General features: G+C 41.7%; 1 protein-coding gene across 10 annotated transcripts in view; it reads left to right on the plus strand.

Annotated features, from left to right (window-relative positions):
• The window catches only part of nhsl1b (NHS-like 1b), a 159287-nt gene that overhangs the window by 85765 nt on the left and 48460 nt on the right, over window positions 1-25062 (plus strand). Inside the window, exon 1 of one of the 10 annotated variants that reach the window (XM_022207015.2) lies at window positions 6295-6547. The exons of 7 other annotated variants lie outside the window; for them this stretch is intronic. In XM_022207015.2, the coding sequence (XP_022062707.2) occupies window positions 6532-6547 (16 nt within the window). In that variant the 5' untranslated portion in view covers window positions 6295-6531. Of the gene's footprint in view, window positions 1-6294; window positions 6548-15980; window positions 17055-25062 lie in introns of those variants that run through there. 2 more of the 10 variants (XM_051960544.1, XM_051960548.1) reach the window with 2 other exon arrangements.

Raw genomic sequence — 25062 nt, forward strand, 5'->3', positions numbered from 1 at the left:
TTGGTCGTCTCCCATGAAGTCCACTTTGGCTCAAACAACGACGAATGGTGCGATCTGACACTGATGTACCTTGGCCTTGGAGTTCACCTTTAATTTCTTTGGAGGTTGCTCTGGGCTCTTTGGATACAATTCCAACGATCCGTCTCTTCAATTTGTCATCAATTTTCCTCTTGCGGCCACGTCCAGGGAGGTTGGCTACTGTCCCGTGGGTCTTGAACTTCTGAATAATATGAGCCACTGTTGTCACAGGAACTTCAAGCTGTTTAGAGATGGTCTTATAGCCTTTACCTTTAAGATGTTTGTCTATCATTTTTTTTCGGATGTCCTGGGACAATTCTCTCCTTCGCTTTCTGTTGTCCATGTTCAGTGTGGTACACACCTTTTCACCAAACAGCAGGGTGACTACTTGTCTCCCTTTAAATAGGCAGACTGACTGATTATGAGTTTGGAAACACCTGTGATGTCAATTAGATGACACACCTGAGTTAATCATGTCACTCTGGTCAAATAGTTTTCAATCTTTTATAGAGGTACCATCATTTTTGTCCAGGCCTGTTTCATTAGTTTGTTTTTTTAAATAATTATGTTAATCAACAATTCAAAAGTAATGGCTGTTTTTGATTATTTAATTTTCAATAAATTTTTATTTATTGTTACTTTTGTGAGTTTCAAGTGATTTCAGTGAGAATTGTGGGTTTTTCCTTCTTTAACTGAGGGGTACCAACAATTTTGTCCACGTGTGTATGTGTGTATGTTTATGTGATCACACGACAGGATGAGCCAATGTGGGCAGAAGGCGGAGGGAAGACAGTAACGCCGCATATTCTTTCTGCCCGGTAACGTCCGCCGTGGGGGATACCAATGTTCGGATACCAAAATTAATATCCGTATACCGCCGTAGCGAACAAATATTCAGATATTCAGGTCCAGTCCTAAAAATTAGACACTTTATCAGAGCTACAAACAGTAAAAACAATCAGAATTGTCAGATTTTCAACTTTTCTTTGCTGGTTGTTCAACTACTCTTCTGTCACATGCCCCTCCGTCGGAAACTTAACCAAATCTGAAATTAAAATTAGCCAAAAATATAGTATTTGCTCTGACAAGATTCTGGAAAAAACAAAAAATTTCAGTACTCCTCAGTGCAACTGTGCTCCTACTAAGAATCCAGTCGTAATCAGTAGTCACTGACAAAAATTCAAGGATTTCTCAGCAGAACTCGGCGGAATGAATGAAATGATACAGGGAACAATTGATTAAATTGTGGGGGTGTTTCTGAGCCCCGTCAATTTCCGCCACCTGCCATATATTTAGGTCACGTGATTAGGTGTCTGTACATAGCGTACACATGCATAACACACACCTGTGCTCAGTGCAAGGTCATTTTGTTTGTGGGTACATGTATAATAAATGGACACATTGCATGTTTCCATGATTTCTGATCATCAATAACTAATAAACAAATGCTGCATTTCTGATAATGTCATATGGGGGAATGAACAACCTTAGTGGAGTACTGTGCTCTCTGACTGCTTTTCTAGTTTTTTTAAAAATTGATTATTGGCATTATAACGGTTTTAAACTACACAAAACGCACATTTGAGTCCTGTCTACTTCCAGCCATGAGTGTGCTGTTTCCATAGAGGTGCAGAACTTTATATTGCCATGAGTCAGTGAGTAAAACTGTGATGGGAGCAAAAAAGCTGCTTGGGGTTCAGAGGGTTAAATCACATTCCCTCTGATTTTGTGCAGAAACAAATCTCTAACTTGCATCACCTGCTTTTTTTTTTTTTTTGCCCAGTTTGTATCATGTTTGCATCACGTCACCTCTGTTCAAGTCACGTGAATGCCGTGACTTGATGATGACACGGGGAAGAACAAGTGATTACATCTGTGAACAAAATTTCAGCCTGTAGAGGGGATAGAGGTCTGAGGCTTAAATTGTTAGGAAGCACCAGTGTTGTCCCAACACGGTGAGAGCTCAACGTCGCTACATATGCAGGAGCTGCTAGCATGTCACGGAACGGGAAACTCTCATTCATGTGGTGTCAAATTAGAGGCCTGTATGGTGGGATCAGATTTATCCCGCTTCCAGATTCCTTCTCCATCTGTGTCGGACTCTTCGTGTTGCAGAAACTTCGTGTTTGCTACAACAAGCTTAGCTTTTATCTCTGTATTTAGCCTTGTTGATGCAGATCACACAGTAAAAACAAGCTGTACTTGTGCTGCACTGGACGTGACCGAAGAGATACTGAGGGACGCTGAGATAAGATGCTGTCTTTGTTCCTAGTATGAGCGAGATCCGAAGCCGTATCATAGTGTTTTATCTGAAGACAATGACTGTGTTTTGGAGAATCACAACAACAGTCAGTTGGAATGTCTCTAAATGTAGTCTTAATGTCCTGTAGTTAGAGAAAGAAGCTGCCACTTAACAAAGAGACCTCAGCTGCCACGTAGTTACTAAAAACATTCTCAAAGAAGGCTTTTCAACCCTTAGATGCAGTGATTGGACCAAACACTCTTCCATAAGTGGGTCACAAAGGACCCATATAAGAATCAATGTGTTTTTATGCCGTTTTTGTTATTTTGGTTAACAATAGTCATTACCATTACCACACAAGAATGACTTCATGTTTGAAATGTGTTTATTTTTCACTTTATTAACAGATTTTGAACATTATGATAATTGAAAAAGAAGAATATTCCACAGAACAGCAAAAGAACGTCCAGGTTCATTTTGTTGTCATTTTTCACTCTTTTCCTGTTGCTGCTCTCCGTCCTTCCAAGTTCGTGCATCACCTCTTACATGATCTTAATCAATGATAAAGAGCTTTGGATAAACTTTCTTTGAAAGTGTAAAAAGTTAGCCTAGCCGCGCTAGACAACCCACGGCAACGAATTTAATTCTCTGCCAGGGTGGGTCTAGTTACCCTCCATAAGGCTCGAGGCTGGATTCTCCTAAAACTGGCCGGACCAATCACCATGAAGTGTAGAGTCAGAAGGCGGGTGTAACTAAGTGACGACAGAGGCCCGACGATTCTGACAGAAACAACCGGCGCACAATAAACAGTTATCTTTCGACTCGGCTTTGGCCACAGCCCTTAAAGATTTGAAGCTAAAATTCAACTTGAAAGATAAACAAAGGACGGCACTGAAGTGTTTCATTGAGAAGAAAGACGTATTTGGACTTATGCCGACGGGATATGGCAAATCCTTAATATACCAGTTGGCTCCGCTGGCTGGGAAGCTAATGGGACTTAGCCACAATCCGGCGCTCTAGGAACTACGTCAGCTTATTCGTTGTGCTGATTGGTTGTATACCTACCCAACTGCTGCAGAGTGATTTGAAAGACAACCTTTTAGCCCGCCTCCCTCCCTATCGAGCGGCCCTAGACCCTTGTGCCTTCAGAACATGGGTCTAGCGTGGCTAGGCTAGTAAAAAGTAGCTTCAAAATTTAAATGGAATGATTTCCAAAACATGTTTATGAGGAATTAAACGGAAAATTAAATGACTGAATCATTTTTGATCCACTTATACATCTAAGGGTTAAATAACATGCATACATCAGATTTTGCAGCTTGAACAAAAGGAAGACTGTTTATATCACATTATCCATGAAATTTTGAAAACTGGTAATAAATACAACTAGACTGCATAAACATGACAAATATAACATATAAAACAAAAATTAATGAACAGTTATTGGATAATTAAAGAAAAAAGTTTTGAAATTTGTATAAATTATTGTTTTTTATAATTGGGTTGATTATATGTGTTATAGTGGCAGGTTTATAATCAAAGCAAGCAAACGCAGCCTAAATATGTCTTTATGCAGAAAGTGATGTTTGCCAGTTCAGCATCTTCCACTGAAAAGGAGCAAACAAAGAGGAAATACTATAATTCACGCTGCCAATTATCTAAACCTGATTGGTTTGTGACGGCAAAGGAAATCTCTGTGTTTGCTATTTCTGCTTCGTGAGAGAGAGCAGTGATTACGTAAACCTCAAAGTGTTGCCTTCCAGCCAGGACTTTTATGGAGAAGGTTGAAGTTAAAGCCGTTTTGGTCCGAAGCAGGGTCCAATTAAGGTGGAGGTCTGATGAAGTCAGGTTTTATTGTCTGGCTTACGTAGGTTTGTTCACGTTTTGTTTGCGTGTTTTTTTTATTTTTTAAATTGCGGCTCATTTCCAGGGTTGTGTTTTTGTGGCATTCTCATTTTAGACACTTGCAGCCGCTCCACATGACTCGTGCACCAATCGGCCTGTAATTGGTGACATCTGGTCGAGGTAGAACCCCCGAGGTGTTTTGGAGTGGGATTAACATGTTCATAACGCACACTCTTATTTGGACACTGCATCACGTCTTTATTGTGATTGTACCGCTGTTTCTCTCGATTTTAGCATTTTTTTTGGAGTATATACCAAAAAACAACGCTACTATACCTCTACCAGTCAGTGTCAGACAAACACACCTGAAGGTATTATTTAAAATATTAAAGTAACACCATTTTTTTCACCTTCATATTCACAAACAAAGCAAGAACTTAAATAGTGTAAAAACCAAAACCTTGTAGGTGCAGTTTACCGCTTAACATCCAGTCAAGAACAGTTTGTCTGCAATCAGGCAGTGGATCTTATTGTGGGGTTTTGGTCCTCATTACATTGACATGAATCCCCATTTGAGAGTTTAGTGGTGCAAAAACCAGAGGCTGGTTTAACTGCCATAAACACAAACATAGTATGTAGGTTTACGAACTTTCATAATAAATGGATCTGTATCATTTTGAAAGCTGCTTGTTGTAAGTGAAGCACGAGCAGTTCTGCATGTTGTCTGTATGTATAAAACATGTGGACTTCAGCATATATAATCAGTTTATTAGTCCCACATCGCAGCTTCTTCAGTGTTTTCTTTTCCATCTTTGGGCTTTTCCAACCTTTTAAGTTGTAACTTGATGTGTTTTTGCAAAGAAAGAAGAAACATTACAGCGCATCGTTGGTAATCAGTGCCATCAATCAATGCCAAAACGACAAAGAAAATAGACAAACGACACAAACGAGGCAAAAAATGATAAAAACGAGACACAAAACAACAAAAGCGAGAAACAAAATGACAAAAATTAGACAAACGACACCAAACGAAACAAAAAACAAAAAAATGAGACAAATAAGTTGCAAAACAACAAAAATGGGTGAATGACACAAACTAGACAAAAAATGACAAACGCGTGAAACAATGACAAAAATGATGCACAAAACAATGAATAATGCAAAGCACAAAATGACAAAATTGAGACAAAAAACACAAGCGAGACAAAAAGGAAACAAAGTGACAAGAATGAGAAACAAAACGACCAAAACTTGAGACAAACGTCAAAAGTCAGACCAAAAAAACAACAAAAATAAGACAAAATATTGCGAAAATGAGATGCAAAATGACAGAAGAACACAGAGCAATGTAGTATTCATGATCAAAACAACTTGTCAAGGTCAAGAATTTTTTTAAATTTATGGTTTTTCAAATTTAAAATTTGCGGTTAATGTCTTCTCTGTAACTTTCACGCTAATCAAAATCGCCCCATGGGCCGGATTGGACCCTCTGGTGGGCCGGTTTTGGCCCACGAGCCGCGTGTTTGACAACTCAACTTCTAGACACTTTAGTCTCTCTGCACTCCTAGGAGCTGTACAAGATTTAAAAAAAAAAAAAAAAAAAAAAGCACACTGTTTCCATGCTCTGCAGAGGAGTTTTCTAAAAACGTATGTACCCGATGCGTGCGATGCTGCAGGTGATTCAGAGCGTCCAGCGTGGAGAGTTTGTGACGCACCGAGCTTGTAGCTTCATCTGATAACAAACAGTTGAATTGTGGGGGATTAAAGCGATTATATTTGATCAGCGCACAAAGGATCGGCCTCAAGCCCGGGCCCCCTGTCTCCCTCTGAACTGCTGACTGCCCAGATTCCCTACAATCACTGTCCTCACCCACTGCGCGTGTTCTCTCGCAATGCCAATTATCAAAGTGCACGAGGCTAATTTACGTTAACTTACCTACCGAACATATGTCAGTGTGTATGCATGAGTGTGTTTTAGCATGTGCAGGAATGAGAGCATTGAAGGGGCTTATTGGTGACGACAGATTTAGGAGTTTTAGACGGAGGCTGAGCTTCCACCTCGTAGCGCTGATGGGTGGAGAGATGGTGTCTGTGTGGTAGAGAGACATTCAGGGATATAGGAAGAGAGAGAGAGGGGAAGCAGGGTGAGGTGGGAGGGGGGGTCACAGAGCAGTTTCCTGCGGTGTAGAAGTTTGGCCAGTTGCCACTCGGAGCGTGTGCATGCGAGTGTGTGAAGGGGGAGAAAGGAAGGGAAGGAGATGGAGAGGGGGAGTGTATGTGTCAGGATCTGTGTCGTCTGGACGGTTTGACCGAGAAACCGGGAGGAGAAAGCGGAGGACGAGAAGGATGGCTATGAGGAAGTGGTGAGACGGAGGGGAGAAGAGGGAAAACCGGGCTTTGTTTCGTTGTGGAAGAAGTGCAGAGAAATGTTCTGTCTGAAAGGTAAGTGTGGACTTTTCCTCCCACACTTTTTGTGAGACAAAGAAAACTCCATCTCTCCCTCTCCTTCCTCAGTGTGGAAGCTCATTTCTGTCCTTCCTCATCCTTCTTTCTCACTTAGATCATTTTTCTTCCTTTGTTTCTCTGATTAATTCAGGTTCTGCTCCACTCTCCACCGACTCTCCCTCCTGACTATTTTCTCTCTTTTTCACACTTTAGAGTGGAGGTACGTAGCGGCTGCCTACATCCGTGTTTGTTTTTGTGCATGTATGTGTCCACAGTAACAGCTGGCGGAGCAGCAGTTTGCTGGGCTGCCGTCCTGCAGAGTGGGACCATGTGTCGGCTATTAGTTGACCGGTCGAAATGACACGAGGGGAATCTGGTTCCTCTTTTATTGGCGCATTTTTCTGTTCTTACACACCTTTTATTCAGAGCTGTGCTACTCAAGCTCCTCTTTCTGTCTTAAACCAGCACATGACAGCCAAGCTAAAAGAGCAGAGGCACAATGCTGGTCGGAGATAACGTAAAGTTGCTGATTAGGAGGAATCCTAGCAGCTGTCGAGGCGGATCAGAGCGCGTTGATTCATCAGTGGGAGAACATCAAGTTTGTTCTTTATCGTCCTGTGCAGCAACTAATATTGTACTAACTTAAAAAGCGTGTGAACTGGACAAAACATTCATTCCGAGAGTCAAACACCGGCTGCCGTTCTACACATTGGTCTGTGTTAATATGAAGGTTTGATCATCTGACCTAGATTTAGGCTCAGCATCAAACTGAGCAAAACTCTTTAGTGCAAGAAAATACCTTCAAATGATTCATGTTTAGAAACCAGATCTACATTTGCTCTCATGTGGAGAAAAATGATTCCTGAGCTTCATCTGTCAGGGAGCATTTATCACGATTGTTGAAGCTGAAAAATTCCTGACATGTTTTTGTGAAACTTGAAAATCTTGGCAAGTTTCAGTCAATTTTACAAATATTTTCAGATATGCTCTTGAGTAAACTTTGCAGCGCTAGTGTACAGTTGCAAAATCTGAGATGCTCTCTAGCATCGATGATTTGGAGGAAAACTAGCAGCTGTCGGGATGGATCAGAGTGTGTTGATTCACCAGAGGGAGAACATCAAGTTTGCTCTGTCTGTCATCGTACAGCATTCTTGTGCAGCAACTAATATGCTGCCGTCTTAAAGTGTGTGAACTGGTCAAAACATTCACACTTCTTCTGAGAGAAAACAAAAAAAGTTTAGTCTAACACCAGCTGCTGTTTTACACGTTGAGCTGTGTTAATATGAAGGTTTGATAGTCATCTGACCTAGTTTTAGACTCCATATTTGAATATTACAACTTTAACTCATGTACACTACCGTTCAAAAGTTTGAGGTCACTTAAACATGTCCTCATTTTCGAAAGAAAAGCATTTTTTTTTCCAATGAAGATAACATTAAATGAATCATATATCCAGTGTAGACATTGTTAATGTGGTAAATGACTATTCTAGCTGGAAACGGATGATTTTTAATGGAATATCTCCATAGGGGTACAGAGGAACATTTCCAGCAACCATCACTCCTGTGTTCTAATGCTACATTGTGTTAGCTAATGGTGTTGAAAGGCTCATTGATGATTAGAAAACCCTTGTGCAGTTATGTTGGCACATGGATAAAAGTGTGAGTTTTCATGGAAAACTTGAAATTGCGTAGGTGACCCCAAACTTTTGAATGGTAGTGTAGGTCAACTTTAACTCATTTAGAGCGACTTTAGCTAATATAGAACAGTTTAATTCATGCACACTATTGTTCAACAGTTTGGGATCACTTAGAAATGTCCTTATTAGAATAGTCTGGGTTACGCCAAACTTTTGAACAGTGGTGTACCTTGGAATGATTCATATTTATGAACCTAACCTACTTTTGCTCTCATATGGAGAAAATGAATCCTCTTTGGTCCCAACTGATCGAAGGAAATTGAGGTGCATGTTGTGGATTTATTACCTCCAGAAATGAAGTCACATAGAGTGAACACATCAAGCGTTAGTGGCAGCGTCCCAGTTCATCAGCTGCATGCAGTAATTTACATCGTCAGTTGCAGAGTCCACACAATGGGAGTCCGGCCAGGCTTGGAAAATGGAGAGAAACAGATGTTGTGGGAGTTGTGCTGGAGAAGGAATTCAGTTTTGTTAGATGAAGTAATTCACTATTTTTTCATCCCACATCTTCAGCTCCGTGGGCTTAATGCTGAAGAACCGACCGACTGTACTTTAGAAAGAGGATTACCACTCGATGTACACTTTGCTAATAGACCTCCCTTCAAGTTATCGAAAAAAAGCACCAGTCCCAGTTCTGGTTTCCATCCTCAGAAAGACACGACGAACTGACCCAAATACTCTGCATTACATTAAATACTGTGATCCCACCAGTAGATTACTCCGCAATGGTTGCCAGTTACAGAATATCTGCTTGCATTATGATTTAAACAAGCCCCCTTCGGACGGAGACGCCAGCTCTGGGGCAGATGTGACACATTTCAGTGCATGTTTCTTCCACGTCCAGCTGTGACCACATGAATTCTCATCTGTTCTGAGCACCCCTCCCGCAGTAAAGCCTCGCGTTTTAGTACGAGCAGGGCCAGAATTAGGATCTCTGACTTGTTGCGGCTTCTTGGTGTGTTACATAAGTTTTTTTTCTGCACTTGAGCTCCAGTTCATTAGTGATCCCAGAACATTAGATGAGACATGAGCAGGGATTAGTTGGAGACCTTCAAATTGGAGGTTCCCTGCAGCGTGAGCGTTGTAGAAATTGAACTTTAGTGGATCTAAGCGCCAGTACTGCAGAGAATTCACGTGGCCTCCTATTTGGAAGGTCAGTTCAGGGCAGCCTGGGTTGTGTCCAGTGTGGAGGAAAGTATCTTTGGAGCTTGTTCAGTGTTTTCTGGTTTGTTTTTGGACGCTCTGATTGCAGTTGAGTCGGACGTGTGAGCAGATGTTTTCATTGTGGGCAGCAGTTGAGGGTGAATCCAGCCATAAACAGAGGCTGGGTTTGGATAAAGCTGACTATCCGGAGTAGTTTGAAATACCATCCAGCGTAAATAAGATGTGCAGTGCAGTGTTCTGAAGCTTATTTATGGGCTAGATGTTGGTTTTTATTTGCTTATGTTGTTGTTGTCCTCATAAAGTAAAATACTAGATTGTTTTGTGTCTCACTTTTATCTTGTTTTTATTGTTTTTTGTCCTTTTTTGTCTAATTTTTGTTGTTTGTCTTTTGTTTTTGTTGCTTTTTTCTAATTTTTCTTATTTGTGTCATTTGTGTATTTTTTGTCTTGTTTTTATCATCTTGTTGTCACTTTGTAACTGTCTAATTTTTTTGTCTTTTTTGTTTAGTGTCTATTTTGTTGGTCATTTTGTTTCTCACTTTGTCATTTTGTCTCATTTTTGTAAAACACTGTCTTGTTTTTGTTGTATTTCGTCTCATTTGTGGCATTTTGTGTCACATTTTTGCTATTTTGTCTTGTTTTTGTAATATTTTGTCTTGTTTTTGTTTTTTGTCTAACTTTTGCCATTTGTCTCAAGTTTTTATTACTTTGTTTTTTGCTTTGTTTTGTGCCGTTTTTCTTTTTTTTGTCATTTTGTTTCTCGCTTTTGTTGTTTTGTCTCATTTTTGTAATTTGTCTGCTTTGTTTTTTTTTGTCTCATTTGAGGCATTTTGTGTCTCATTTTTGTCGTTTTATGTCTCGTGTTTAACGTTTTGTCTTGTTTTTGTTGATTTTTTTTTCTCTTTTTGTGATGGAGACAGTTGATGTAAACGGAACCAGGTGATTGTGTTTGTAAGCAGCAGAAATTCCTGTGAAATCCACATAAAAGTGAGAAGATGATGCATCACTGATCACGAACAGTCTTTATAATTACAGCTTGACGTGGTGGCATCTATATATGAACATAAACAGATGTTTTTGAGCATCTGTGCATATGAATTATGTGTGCAACCTGCGTATGCGTGTGAAATGAATTGTGTCATCGGCATCCATCAGCCTGAAGGGCCTGTGACCCACATAGTACACGTCTAAACCTATATTTATCCTCACCTGTGTCGGCACATTTCACTTCAGATTGTCAACACCTCCACCTCCACTTCACATCTGTCTGGGAGGATTGATCACGATTGTTAAAGCTGAAAAATTCCTGACATGTTTTGCGAAATTTGAGGAGTTTCCGCCAATTTTACAAACGTTTTCAGATTACCAGACGTGGCTGTGCTTGCGAGTAAACTTTGCACTACTAGTGTAGAGTTGCAAAATCCGAGAAGGTCTGTAATGAAGTTGTCTGTCACCTTTATTTAGCCACCCTCGTTAACCTGTTTGAACTTGTAAGAGGGCAGTCTTTCAATAGCCAAAGCACCTGTGCTGCGGCTCTGGATGGGCCGTGACCTCCTGACCTGAGGCCGACCCGCTACCTGCCCTCTGGCCCTGTGGGTTGTTGTGTTGATGGATGTTCTCACACTCACTGTGGCAGGCCGCTCATCTCCAGTGGAGGGGAAAGGACAGGAGAGAGGTGTTGAAATGTGGGCTAGCTGACTCATAAAACTACTTGAAGTTCTGGTGAAAGACTGAAGATCTCATGCTTTTTTGTAAACGTGTGTGAAGGCATCAGAAATTGCACAACGTGGCTTCTTGTTACATGTAGATCATGTGAATGTACAAGTAATAAACACTGTAAATATCAAGATATTAGTATGTTTGCATGTGTTCCCGTCTACGTTTTGGTCAAAGTTGGTAAGTATGGAAAACTTGAGAATATTCAGAGTTACAACAAAGTTTTAATAGGCATGTCTCACCACTTGACAACCATCTTTGTAATACTCTCAGGCAGTTATTTCAGGCTAACAGACCACATAGTAGGATGACAATCGTGATCGTCAGCAAGCAGCTGATGTAGTGTTCACTTGTTGTTATGGTTACAGTGACGCTGTGCTGCCATCTGGCAATGATATAGAAATCTTTAACAAATCCGTGGATCCAGACTATAAGTTGCATTGCTGCCAAAATCTAATCACTTGGTCCTTGTGTCATTTCTGACCTTCCCTGAAAATTTCATCCCAATCCATTGTTCCATTTTTGGCTAAAATTGCGAACAGACAGACAGACAGATGGACAAACATACGCCAATCGTCACATAACTCCACCGTGTTTCTTGCCAGAGTAATAATGTGGGTTTTTTCTACATTAAAGCATATAAAGATATTCAAGTCATCACCAAAAAGGAAGTTTTAAATCTCTAAAATGTGGAATATGGGCTCTTTAAAGTTTACATCCAGCTGTTTTTCTTAGTCCTTGTTTGCTGAATTAGCGAATAAGTCACGTAGTCCATCTATCGTAAATCATACAAAGGAAATTCAGAACGAGATGCTGACCTCTGTAAACAAGTCAATCTCCCAAAGAAGAGGAGATTCCTGGTCTTGATAGGTGAACAATAGATGGTGAAGTTCCAGTCCCCCTGTGAATGGGATCTGCCAGGACTCCAATGAACCCTTTGTCTTCTGGAAAGAGTTTACGAAACAATAGCTTTATGGAAAGCTAAAGGGTTTAAAAAGAGGCAGTGCTGCTGTCAGTAAGACAGCAGCACTGCCTCTTTTTACTGTACTTTAAGTATGAGAGAAGAGTAGCGCAGGAAAACTTTCTCAGGAGGGGGGCATTAATGCAGTGTTTCCAGGGACAATGCTGGAAAAGTTTTTGTTGTGGGTGAAGTTTGAGAGGACAATGGCCGACTCCCTGTGGATGAGTGGATGACTTCCCCAGACAGAGGACTAACTCAGCATGCAGGTGCTTCTCACTGCATTCAGACCTATGCGTATCCATGGTTACCATTGTCCCCTTCCCAAAGCCTTCCGGTTTGGCTTCCCCCCCTCTCCCAAACACACACACACAGAAATCTGTGTTCAGATGTGTGTACATGTATAAGACTTTCCACAAGAATCTAAACACACACACACTCTAAACTAAACTAAATCTAAACTAACGCCATCTCAGCTTGAACTCAGCATGACTTTTGCATTGTTCAAGCGCAAGGTACACACACACACACACACACACACACACACACACACACACACACACACACCTACTGACCATTAATACAGTAAGAGTCCAACCATGCATACGTTCATTCTTTACGAGACACACAACTGTCACCACCACATGAACACACATATCTGCCGTTAAAGTGGTGATAATGTATGTTTGTCCTCTGCTAAAACAACCCCATGTTGCGACGATGATGCTGTCCCGTGGGTCGGATGCCTGCGTGACTTTACACCCCCTGATGTTGTATCTCTGTGTGAACCGGATCACCCGCTGTGTCTATATTTCTATGGATTTAGGGCAGCAACGGTGTTAAGTGCAATTTAGGCCACAGCCAGAATCTTTTGGCTCCAACAGTGAGCTACGTGTGTCCAAGCACTGTCTTTTTATGAGCGTGTGTGTGTGCAAGCGCAGTGGTTTTGGTTTTTGTAATCAGCTTGTGTGTTGGCTGCCTCAGTGTGCTGTGGAAATGATAACCATCGGTAATGACTGTTTTAGCCTCTAGCTATGTACTGAGACTTTGGCAGGATAACAACCACACACACTCACACACACTCACACACACTCACACTGAACACACACGCACACACATAGCCTCTTGCTTTTCTCAAAGGTTCAAATAGGTTTATGCACTAAGCTCGTTTTTATTGTTATTGATTGGCCATTTACACTACCGTTCAAAAGTCTGGGGTCATCCAGACTATTTCATGTTTTCCATTAAAACTCACACTTTTATCCATGTGCTAACATAACTGCACAAGGGTTTTCTAATCATCAATGAGCCTTTCAACACCATTAGCTAACACAACGTAGCATTAGAACACAGGAGTGATGGTTGCTGGAAATGTTCCTCTGTACCCCTATGGAGATATTCCATTAAAAATCAGCTGTTTCCAGATAGAATAGTCATTTACCACATTAACTGTGTCTAGACTGGATTTGTGATTGATTTAATGTCATCTTTGTTGAAAAAAAAATGCTTTTCTTTTGAAAATAAGGGCATTTCTAAGTGACCCTGAACTTTTAGTAGTGTATGAAATGTCAAAAACTGTCAAATGTTTCCCAGAATGATATCAATGTCTTCAAAAGCCACAAACCACGTAATGAAGTCCTGCACCTCTATGGAAACAAAATCTCAAGAAACTGTAAAGTATGTGTACAAGTGCCCACAGGTGTTAAAAAAGTTAGCTCTACATATTATAGATATGCTTTTGTTTCCACGCTTCTTTTTTTATTATTTATGTGTAAACACAGCCTGCAGTTCAGTTCAGCTGAAAAAGTCTGAGATTTTTTTTCGCCTTTGGCTGCTTCAGAGTCACTAATAGGTTGACAGTTGTGATGAGAAATGCAGGATTTTTTTATTTTTACAGAATGTACTCGGAGCTAATGGTTTTGAAATGACACTTGTAGATTAAAGTGTTTTTAAGCTCACATTCGGTTAATTTTTAAGATGAAATGGCACACCACCAATGATGAGTTTTATATTTGGTGATTTTTTTTTTTTTTGACATGAGAGGGGTAGAAAAAAGCTATTGTCGTGAAATATTGTGATTTTGAGAATGAGTTTGCCTAATTTTCCCAGCAGACCCTGACATCACTCATGATTAGTTCAAGCTCCACTGAATGGATGAGTTCTATTTATTTTTTTCTATTTTGACTGTTTCTGGTTCAGATGAATGATGTAATTTTGCAGGATTTTTATTTTTTAAAAAGATATCTTGGCTTTTTAGGACGCTGGTTGCTAAATGAAAATCACTGTGGAGAACCTGAACACTGAGAGTTGTTTATTTTTTTACAATATTTGCTCAGAAAACAGCTGAATGGATTGTTCTTTATGAAAAATTGACATACAAGTGCATCTGTCTGATGCCACCACCAGAGGGAGCCATTTGTCTTTAGTATTTTGAGTCTTTGGTAATTATTTGACCTTTTAATTAATCTCTTTCTTTGTAACTTCTTTTGTTGTTCCGTTTCATGTCTCAGGTTGTGTATAGAGCTGTCATTGGCTTCTATACACAACCTGGTATTTAAAGTTCAGTTTTGTCCAGCCCCATCCTCTCCCACACTCTGGTTGATTAATCCGAGCATGTCATATCAATAAGCTCAGCCTGTCTCACTCCTAACAGCCAAGCTGATTAAGGATCATGCACACGCTCATACCTGTAGTTTTTAACCACTCGTGACAACTCTCACCCTGTTTGTTAATCTGTGAGTGTCTCTTTATTCGCTGCTTATCTTTTTATCTGGTGTCTGCTGCGCCTACATCTGTCAGACCACCGGGTATTACATCTCCATCCATCTGGACTCCTGGAATTTCTGCTTGACTCAAACTGGCTTTCTTGCAACTTCCAAGCTTTTATGTCGAGTATAGAAAACTATACAGAATATATCTCCTTTGTGACACACAAGTCATGCCCTTTTCCACCTGGTAAGCTGATTCATTCCAACCCTGCAGCGTTTGGAATAGCACCTCCATCTTCCAAGTATGATATCCCAATTTTCCTAATTGGAATTCTGAATGCATGGCTGGTTTTATTCCATTGGGAATCAAGGGTAAGAAAGACCTGACTGGCTGTAGAGGTAGCCAAAAAAAGCACTGCAACTGGTCAATGTTTGCATCCGTCCTACATTTCTGCCCTCCCATTGGCTCCCGTGTCTCAACCAGCTGTATCCTCCTCAACCTCCTCTTCTTCCTCCTCTTTTTCTTTTCCTGATTGTTGATCAAACCATTTTAGTGATCCTGCTCCTTTCTTTAAGATGTAAAAAAAAAGTCCTAAGAAGTTGCAATATAAAATACACCATCAAATAAATCAGCATCACTCGGAGGATGCAATGACACGAAAATATGCAACAGATTTTAATGCAGCATGATGATGATGATTGAGACTCAACACTGGAGCTGGAAGGAGATTGTTTTCGCCAAGCCACCAGATCAGAAAAGGAAGGAAGGCCCAGAGACAAGCTGCCAAAACACAAATGTGTGATGACTATTACTACCGGATACTTGACCAGATCTACGCTTGGTAACATCAGTCAGGACAGGGCGAGTCTGAGGCGATCATTTATCCCACATGTGTTTTTACGTCATTGGAGTTGACTTGGTGACACTCGACCCGCCAGGTCTTCTTGAACTTCGCACACATTTGTGAAGCGGAGGTGTTGTGCTTTATTAACCACAGCCTGGTGTCCATCTGTGTTGTGTGTCTGCTACAATCAGAGGCTCTAAAGGCTGGAGGCTGGATAATCTGGGGTTTACAGATTAGAACGGCAGCGTTGAGGAGGCAGAAGAAAAAGGGGAGGAGGAGGAGTCAAGAGGAGAGGCCATGTGGACGCCACTGGACATCGCTGGGGCACAGATGGATGGAGAAAGAGGAAGCAGGGAGCTTTTAGGTGCTGCAGACTTATTTCTCTAAACTTATTAAATGACCAAAAGAGGCTCTCAGCATCTTTGGACATGAACTGGATTCTTGACTTTTTGTGGATCTTCTTTTGTAAGATTGGTGGCGTTTCATTGCAAAAACAAAAAACGGAGGAAAACTGTACGACCACAGGTATTTCCAAAAAGGCGCTCCCTCTTGTTTTTAAATCTTACTTATGCATTTTGGAGTGTGAAGAAATTTATTGTGGTCACATTTAGAGGTCAGGATTCATGATTTTGCAAGCTTCCAGGATTTCTGCCGGACAGCCAACTGACAGTCATGGAGGATTTTTTTTTCTTTTTATATAATAGCTTTGTGCTGCAATAGTTGTGTGGAATATTTGTTCTGGAGTTAAATCTTGTAATCGAACACTGAGCGCAGCCTTCCTTTGTCAGGCAAATCAATGCAAGTCAATAGGATCCCCGGAGAGAAGGGGGGAAAGACAAAAACGGTAGGAGGAGACTGAGGGGGGGGGACTGGCTCCCTTGTGGGTTGCAAAAACCTCCAAACCTCCATCCCGTCTTCCCAGAAAGAAAGGGGGAGGCCTATTGAGAGTTTGAGAGTACAGGGGGGAAGGTCTGACACACACATCCTCCAGTCGCCCATCACCTCAAGTGGAGGGTCCCGGGAAGGAGGAGGAGGAGCTGGGGGCTTTGGTTCTGGATAGAGCAGGGAAGGGCAGGTGGTGGGGGTTTAGGTTTAGCCGGGGATGATCACATACGTGCACTGCCTCTCCCCGGAGCCGGTGGTGAGCTGCTGGGACAAGGTCTGCTATGAGGACTCCCCTGGCGAGAAGAAAACTCCATGCACCTTCCAACCCGCCAACAAGATGGGGAACAGCCTGCAGCCCCCAGCCTTTCCCAGCCCCAGGCCCGCCAGGCCAGAGGGCTGCCTGAGAAAACGCCTGCTCTCCATGTCAAAGGTCCACCAGAAGCCGGACTCGCTGTGGACGCCCAAACCGCTGCTGGGACCTTTGGATAAAGGCTCACCGGGAAAAATACAAACCTACAAGGATGGCAAAGGTACATGCTAGAGAGCAGTTTTAAGATTACGTAAGAGGCAGCTTTATTCATCCTCCAAGGGGGAAATTCCCATGACACAACAGCTACAGTTGAGAAAGAAAAAATATCAAAATAAAAACAAACTGTTCAAAAGTTTGAGGTCACTCAGAAATGTCCTTATTTTTGAAAGAAAAGCTGTTTTTTGCAGTGAAGATCACATTAAATGAATCAAAAATCCAGTCTAGACATTGCTAAATGACTATTCTAGCTAAAAACGGCTGATTTTTAATGGAATATCTCCATAGGGGTACAGAGGAACATTTCCAGCAACCATCACTCCTGTGTTCTAATGCTACGTTGTGTTAGCTAATGGTGTTGAAAGGCTCATTGATGATTAGAAAACCCTTGTGCAGTTATGTTGGCACATGAATAAAAGTGTGATTTGTCATGGAAAACATGAAATTATGTGGGTGACCCCAAACTTTTGAGTGGTTGTTTACATAATATATTGCATCAACTAAATATAGAGTGCAAAAACTGTACGAGTATTGCTCAAACTGCAATGCAAACTGTGCAGATGGATTGTCATGCATGGATGTTGTAAGTTGAGGAGAGAAGTCATATAGTCTTTTGTAAAATCTGCAGGTTTTTAAAGCAAAAAAAAAGAAGAGCTGTTGTTAGACTTTCAAAGTGTAGCTTCATAACAACTCTGCACTGTAAACCACCAACATCAGTCCTCTTTCATTCTAAACTAAAAGACTGTGATTAAAAGGGTTCTTGCCTCCAACTGTAGAGCCGGACTGTTCAGGTAGCAGCCTCTGTTAGCCTCTTAGTAGGACTTAGGAGACTTAACCTGACACCACGCTGCCGTTTTGCCACAGTAATGGTTGTAGTATTTGAGCGAGTGCACTTAAGTCACCTGAAGTGTTTGCGGGGAAACAATTAGAGGCTGCATGTCACAGCGCCGGAGAGTCACGGCACATGTGGTGGAAGCTTTTCCCAAGCCGGGCTTTGTCTCTTCTGATTAGGTGATTTCCATTCCGCTGTAACGGAGTGATCTGTGCCGTCTGTTATGGTGCGCACCGCTATATGTGTGCGCGTGTTTGCTGGTGCTTTGCGGCATGAATGCACATTGTTGCTTTGTGACTTCAGACACCTTTGGCCTTTGGTGTATGACGGGGATTCTCCAGGCAAGAACTCGGTGACCCTTAGAGTTCAGCATTTATGAATCACTAATGGACAAGTACCCGATTAGTTGTTGCCATGTTCCAGTTTGTTTTATGCATATTTAAAGACTCTCAGACATGTTTGAACCTACATGTATCCAGTCATGCATACAATACTTGAATGCATCATCAGTGTCCATGTGCATGCTTCCATCCAGACTAGATTGCACCCTCATTTGGGACCCAGGGTGCCCCGCTGGGCGCCCACCCCTGGGAACAGGACATAATAGTTAGCAGCTGGAGGTGACGGGCCAGGCCTGCAGGGAAGTGTAAGAGAGCTGACAGTGTGCGGGTGATTGAGCCGACACCGATGGGGTTATGGAGGCGACCCACTTTCACCTCCGCCACTACATAAAGGAGCCATCAGGGAGATAAGAGAGTGCTTTGACCCGAGTCCAGATTTAAGATTGTTCAGTGATGGCTTATAATGTCATGGATCTACAGTGCTGTGAAAAAGTATTTGCCCCCTTCTTGAATTCTTATTTTTTCAATATTTCCCCCACTTAAGTGTTTAAGACCATCAAACTAATTTAAATATTAGACAAAGATAACCAAAGTAAACACAAAATGCAGATTTTAAATGACATAATGCTTTAAGGGAAAAAGGTATCCAAACCTACCTGGCCCTGCGTGGAAAAGTAATTGCCCCACTTTGTTAAATCATGAATGAACTGTGGCTAATCGCATTTTTTGGAACAGGAGTTCAATTTCACTGACCACACCCAAGCTTGACTATTTCCAGACCTGTTCAATCAAGAAATCACTTAAATAGAACCTGTCTGACCAAATGAAGTCGACCAAAACATCTCATAAAGCTGCAACAAAGAAATTCAAAAACAGATGAGAAAAAAAGTCATTGACAACAATCAGTCAAGAAAGGGTTACGAAGTCATTTCTAAAGATCACAACTGAGTTCATGACTCGGCAATAAGGAAAAGACGGGGCAAAAATGGCATCCATGGCAGAGTTTCAAGGAGAAAACCACTGCTGACTACAAAGAGCATAAAGGCTCGTCATGCTTTTGCAAACAAACACCTGAATGATCCCCAAGACTTTTGGGAGAATATTTTATGGACTAACGAGATGAAAGTTGGACTTTTTGGAAGTTGTGTGTCTCGCTTCATCTGGCGTAAAAGTAACAGCATTTCAGAAAAAGAACATCATAGCAGCAGTAAACATGGAGGTGGTAGTGTGACGACTTGCTGTGACTGATGGAACCGTGAAATTCTGCTCTCTACCAGATCTTATACATTAAAGTGGGGAGATTCTGCAAAACAATAACAATTTGTGAAGGGGGCAAATACTTTTTCACAGCACTGTATGCATACAAAGCACAACTTTTCTAACCTCTGTTTTTACCGTCCCACTTTGATTTCTCATCCATCCACCCACTTATCTGCTAACTGCTCCTAGAAAGCTCTTCCTGCATGTATCTGAAACCCTTATTCCCGTGCGTGTAGCCTCACAGCACGCTGCCAGACGACCGAGGCCCGTCCTCACGCCTGTTTTGTCTAACACGCCGTGACAGCTCAAGATGTCGCTGCCATCGGTACAGTATTGTTTGGGCTCTTTAGGTTGAATCAGCCTCCCAGTCAGTCTGTGTTCATGCACAGCTGAACAGACCAAACAAGGAGTTGGAAAACGTCCCTTTGTGTGCGCCCTGTGCTGTTTTAGATTGGTTTTACTGCCTTGTTTTGGCTTCTCTCCACATGATTCTCCAATTCTTTACAAAGACATTCAGTTTTTTTGCATTATATTGCAACAACACTACTTTATCTTTTCCGCTTAACAATGTTTCCTTGGCTTCTTCTTCAAGCATCCATCCATCCATTACCTGTACACCGCTTAAACTCGATGCAGAAAGATCGCAGGCCCAGGACGGGACGCGAACCGGGGACCTTCTAGCTGCAAGGCGAAAGCGCTTACCACCAAGTCACTCCGCAGCCCTTCTTCAACCATTTTTTTTCAGATTTCCTATTAGTTTAGAAGTGGAGCAGGTGTTCAGCCGGATCCTCCTTAATCCGTTGGTGGGAAGGCGGGTTCAGCTATCGACCAATCGGTGCCAACAGCTCCCGAGGGAAGAGCACCTGAGGGAGGCTGGGCTTGTAGAGTAACTAGATGAGGCCAAATGAAATGGATTGGCTCCGTTTATTAGGGGGAAGCCCAGCTGAAAATCGGTTAGGGTAATGTAATTTTAGCAGTGGGAATTGGGAAGAGGTTTGTCCTCGGCTTCAGCTCTTTATCATTGTCTGCATTTCATTCAGAGAACACGGTTTCCTTCTTTTCCAGGCAATTAAAACCCGTCAATCCGGGACGGCACAACCATCCGCCGCTTTAAAACTGCTAAATGAGAATTGTACGTCCTTGTATCGTAAGAAAAGGAGAAACAAAAAAGCCTCACTTGATCCTCTTGAAAACGCTGTACCAGGAGACAAAAGAAAACGAGAGTAAGAGTCCCCTCTGACACGGAGTTAACCAGGCATCTCTGGATCTTTATGACCCTGCAAACAGAGACATGCATTTCAAGTAGCCTTTTCTATTTGTGACTGTGGGATTTTTAGGGGGGTTTGTGGCGAAACACCTTCGGTAGATCCACAATGATGGTCGTTAGCTGCACTGTCGGGGCTCACGAGGCTTAAGCACGAACACACTGGAACGCTGATGAGTAAAGACAAGTACACTCTCAGTCTGAATGTGCACCGAAACCCCCCAATAGCAGGTTGGAGGTGGCAGAACAATGGAGTGGAGGGCATGACACATGGCTTAATGAGATGAAAAAAAGGATTTCACACACACACACACACACACACACACACACACACACACACACACACACACACACACACACACACACACACACACACACACTCTTACTTTTGGGAATTAGGGGTTAGGGGTCGGTTCGGGTCATTCAACTGTAAAATGGGTTAAGGCTCTGTTTTTCTTCAAAGCAACATTGTCTGTCTCAATCTTCCTCCCCCTTCAGTCTTCATCGCTGTCTGTGTGAATCGGTGCATGTCTGCTCATTTTTTTTGTTTTTTCCCATTCTGAATATAAATTTCTAGCGAGCCAAGTCATGTAATTTCCCGGTCGGATCCCTGTAAAGCAGGAGCTAAAGGAGGTGAAGGGTAATGGGCGGGTAATAGCCGGCAGTGTATCTAACAGACGGACTCCTCTCAGCTTATTAAAGGCCTAATAGGTAATGGCCGGGTAGTCGGTGGTTAAACCAGCGCTCCTCCATCATGTGCGACCGAGAGCTAATGAAGCCATCGCTGACAAATATTGGGAGGTAATCGAGTTGGGAGGAATTCAGTCATGTCCGTGTCCTTGTGCTCATTTATCAAGAGAATACAGCCGATGTTCTCTCATTTATCTTCACAGATTTGGTGCTCAGTGTTCATCAAGTGCTGCTCAAACCTCATTTCCTCTTAAACTGAGGGGTTCTTTTATCAGAAAAGCAACCTGACAGACATTTGGATAGATGTTTAGAAGAGCACATTCATCAATTAAAGTGACAAGAAATCTTATTTATATGATTGATAACGCTTTACTTTAATCCCCTCGCTGTAGCATGTATAAGCAGTGTTATGTAAATGGTTTACAACACTTTATTGTGTAATTTTTTAAGTTATTGCATCTGTGTTTTACTACGTTGTCTTCCATTTTCTGTTTAAACACCAGCCTCCACTTCAACATGAGTTAAATATGACCGGTATGTTGACTATCTGAACCCTCTGAAGCACTTTTTGGGTGCTTTTTTACTCACTGTGGGCTCATTTTTCTCTAAAATATGAAGTCCTGCAGCAAACGGACAAAATTATAATGCAATGAATCATAAAAAAGGAAGAAATAGAGGATTTTTTTTTCCAATTGAAAAAACCTTAAATCACCATGTACATTTGTCCAAATGCCTGCAGGCATTACCAGTACTGGAAAATACTTGACTCAACAATGCTGCTGATGTTTTACTACATATATTTAAATGCGTTTCCATTCTAGTCTATCTGCTCTGTTTTCTGCAGGTCAACCTATTCCAGTTGCACAATCACAGATTTTTTTTTTCTTATTGTTGATCACAGGTGAGTCAGCAATAGCTTTACAGTTGCACCACTGATTGCTGAATTTTTTGTTTTTTCCAGAATCCAGTTTCTGCGAACAGAATATTTTTGGCAATTTTTACAATGAAATATATAGAATAATGATTAAACACCTAAATTTTTAGTTTATATTTACTTGGTTTTCACACATTATTGGCTCAAGCATCATCAGAGAGTTACAAATCTGACCATTTTGACTGTTTTGCACAGTTTATAACTCTGATATATGGTGTAATTTTGGCAATTTTTCACAAAAGATCGCATTCCTTTTGAAGCTGTTTTTTCCGGTTTTGGGGTTCAAAAGGTTGCTAAACACGTAAATACACAGAAATGTATTGAAATTGTATCTAAATGATGGAGCTTAATGTAAAGTCTTAGCATTTTATTTGGTGTTGCTTCATAAACCCAAGATGTTGTAGAACCAAATCCACTGGATGCTTTCAGACCACACAGCCGCCGCGTTAGATGTGTGATTCGAGCGCATATTTGGAGTTTTCAGTTTTGTCTGGAGCGTGACTGTTAGATAATGTGTTTAGATTAATAGAGTGGGACTGGGCTCAGCTGGCTTTTCTTTTGGGAGGCTGGAAGCAGATCAGCAGCAGGAGGAGGAGGAGGAGGAGGACTGAGTCATGGAGATCTGTGTGTATAGACGGAGGGATCAGGTGTTTGAGAGTCCCGAATGACTACAACTGACTTTTACTTAATGGTCTGATTATCACATCAGGACATAACGGCCAGATAATCGCTGGACTCTGCAGAGACATTCATCCATTTATTGACTAAACGTGTCAGAGGAGAGATAAGAAGCCCTGAAACAGCAGCAAATTGCTTGATTTTATAATGATCAGCACATTTTATTTACCGGGAATAAAACTGCTCTCAGGGCATATTTCTCATTTTAATCCAGAATCTTGATTCTTACTTTGTGTTTTTCTTTCTTTCTTCACTCACTGGAAGCACTTTGGAAAGTGTGTTCGTGGGGCTGCTGTCTCCCTGTTGACATGGAGCGCCTCCTGCAGGTCAGATCTGTGCACTGCAGCTTATAGCACCCAGATTATGGAAGAACCGGCTCTTGTTGAGATGGAATATGCAGATTTTTTTGCACTTAAAGTGATTTCCATGTGTTTTTTTCCCCCCACACTTTGCTTATAGGAATTACGTTTTGCAGCATGACACTGACACTGCTGAGATAAGAACTGGTATCTAGGTGTGTATTTGTCTTTTTGGGGGTTTATAATGAAGGTAAACTTGTGATCTTAGCTGTGTGTCCTCCTGCAGGTCGGATCGGTGTACTGCACCTTGAGCCACCCAGACTTTAGAAGAACCTGCTCTTGAAAAGATGAAATATGCAGTTTTTTTGCACTTTAGTGTGATTTACATGCGGTTTTTCATACTTAACTTAGCTGACTCATGTTTTGCAGCGTGTTTAACTGCACACAGCTGCAGACTGATAAGAAGTATTGCTGAGATAAGAACACCTATCTAGGCGTGTATTTGTCTTTTAGGGCGTTGTAAATCTAGGCAACCTTGTGATCTTAGCTCTCTGAGTGTGAAGATGTCCCTGTTAGTCATCTGCATGCAGTTAAATAAACACCTCTTTGTGTGCACACTGACAGACATGAAACTCTAAATCTGAAACTCACCTGCATTAGAAAAACAATCACATAATTAACATGAGAGTTTGCCTTAGTGCTCTGATAACGGATCTTAGAATCAAATGCGCTTTCAAGATTTCAGGACTTGATGTGGGCCGCATTTGCTTCACCAGCAGCTTCTACTTCATGCCTCATGCAGCTCTATAGTGGTCTTACTGTTCCTAGTTGAAGAATCTTATCGAGCCGCCGTGCAGGATAAGTGTGCCCTCAGTCGCAGCTCATTTCTCTAATGAGCGCTGCTATTAGGAGCTTTTTTCCACCTCATGCTGCTATAAGTCTGGTCCTTTGAGGTTCCTGGCCCCGTTTGCCCCCGCTGACCAGTCTGCTGCCCGTCTGCACATTCCAAACTTCTTCTGCGAGGTTCACAAAAAGTGCACAGTCTGCTAAATAAAACGTATTTGCTTACTTCGGTGATGCAAACTTCCAAAATGATGCTCATATTTTTTGTCAGTAAATGTATTCAGTGGCAGCCTAAAGGTTTCTCTAATTTAAAAGAAAACCTAAAGTAAAGCAATTTGTGTGACTGACTATATGAAGATTATGGCTGCTCTGCTCAGGACATTCATCTACGGACCCCTCACTCCTCCAGAGCGTCCCCCAGCCCTCTCTCCTCAGCCCCAGACCCTCTTTATGCCCCAGTCAGCTGGAGGCTCCATTAAGCCCCAGAAAGCAAAGCCGAGCCTCTGAAAGGCTCATGTCCCCCCATAGAGACTGATTATAAAAGGAGCGAGGAGAGGCAGCGAGAGCAGAGAAAGTGATTTTAAGAGCTTCTTTAAGTCTGTCCTTGTTAATGAGTTGTCCTCGCCATGGCAACGTCTCATTTTCCAGCATTTTCCTCGCCACCTGCATAGATGGATTAGGGTTAAAGACAGAAAAAAGAGAGGAAAAGGTAGATAAAAGGGAAGCTACGGACATTTTATTTACTTGTAAAACCGCAGGCAAATTTGTTTGTTTGTGGCTAGAGCCAAATTCCTTAATTGCTGTTTTTAAAGAGCTATACGGGCTGATTCTTGAGTTTTCAGTTGCTGCTTACATTCACCACAAGGTGGAG

This window comes from Acanthochromis polyacanthus, chromosome 16 (genome assembly GCF_021347895.1).
Source record: "Acanthochromis polyacanthus isolate Apoly-LR-REF ecotype Palm Island chromosome 16, KAUST_Apoly_ChrSc, whole genome shotgun sequence".
Lineage (NCBI taxonomy): Eukaryota > Metazoa > Chordata > Actinopteri > Pomacentridae > Acanthochromis > Acanthochromis polyacanthus.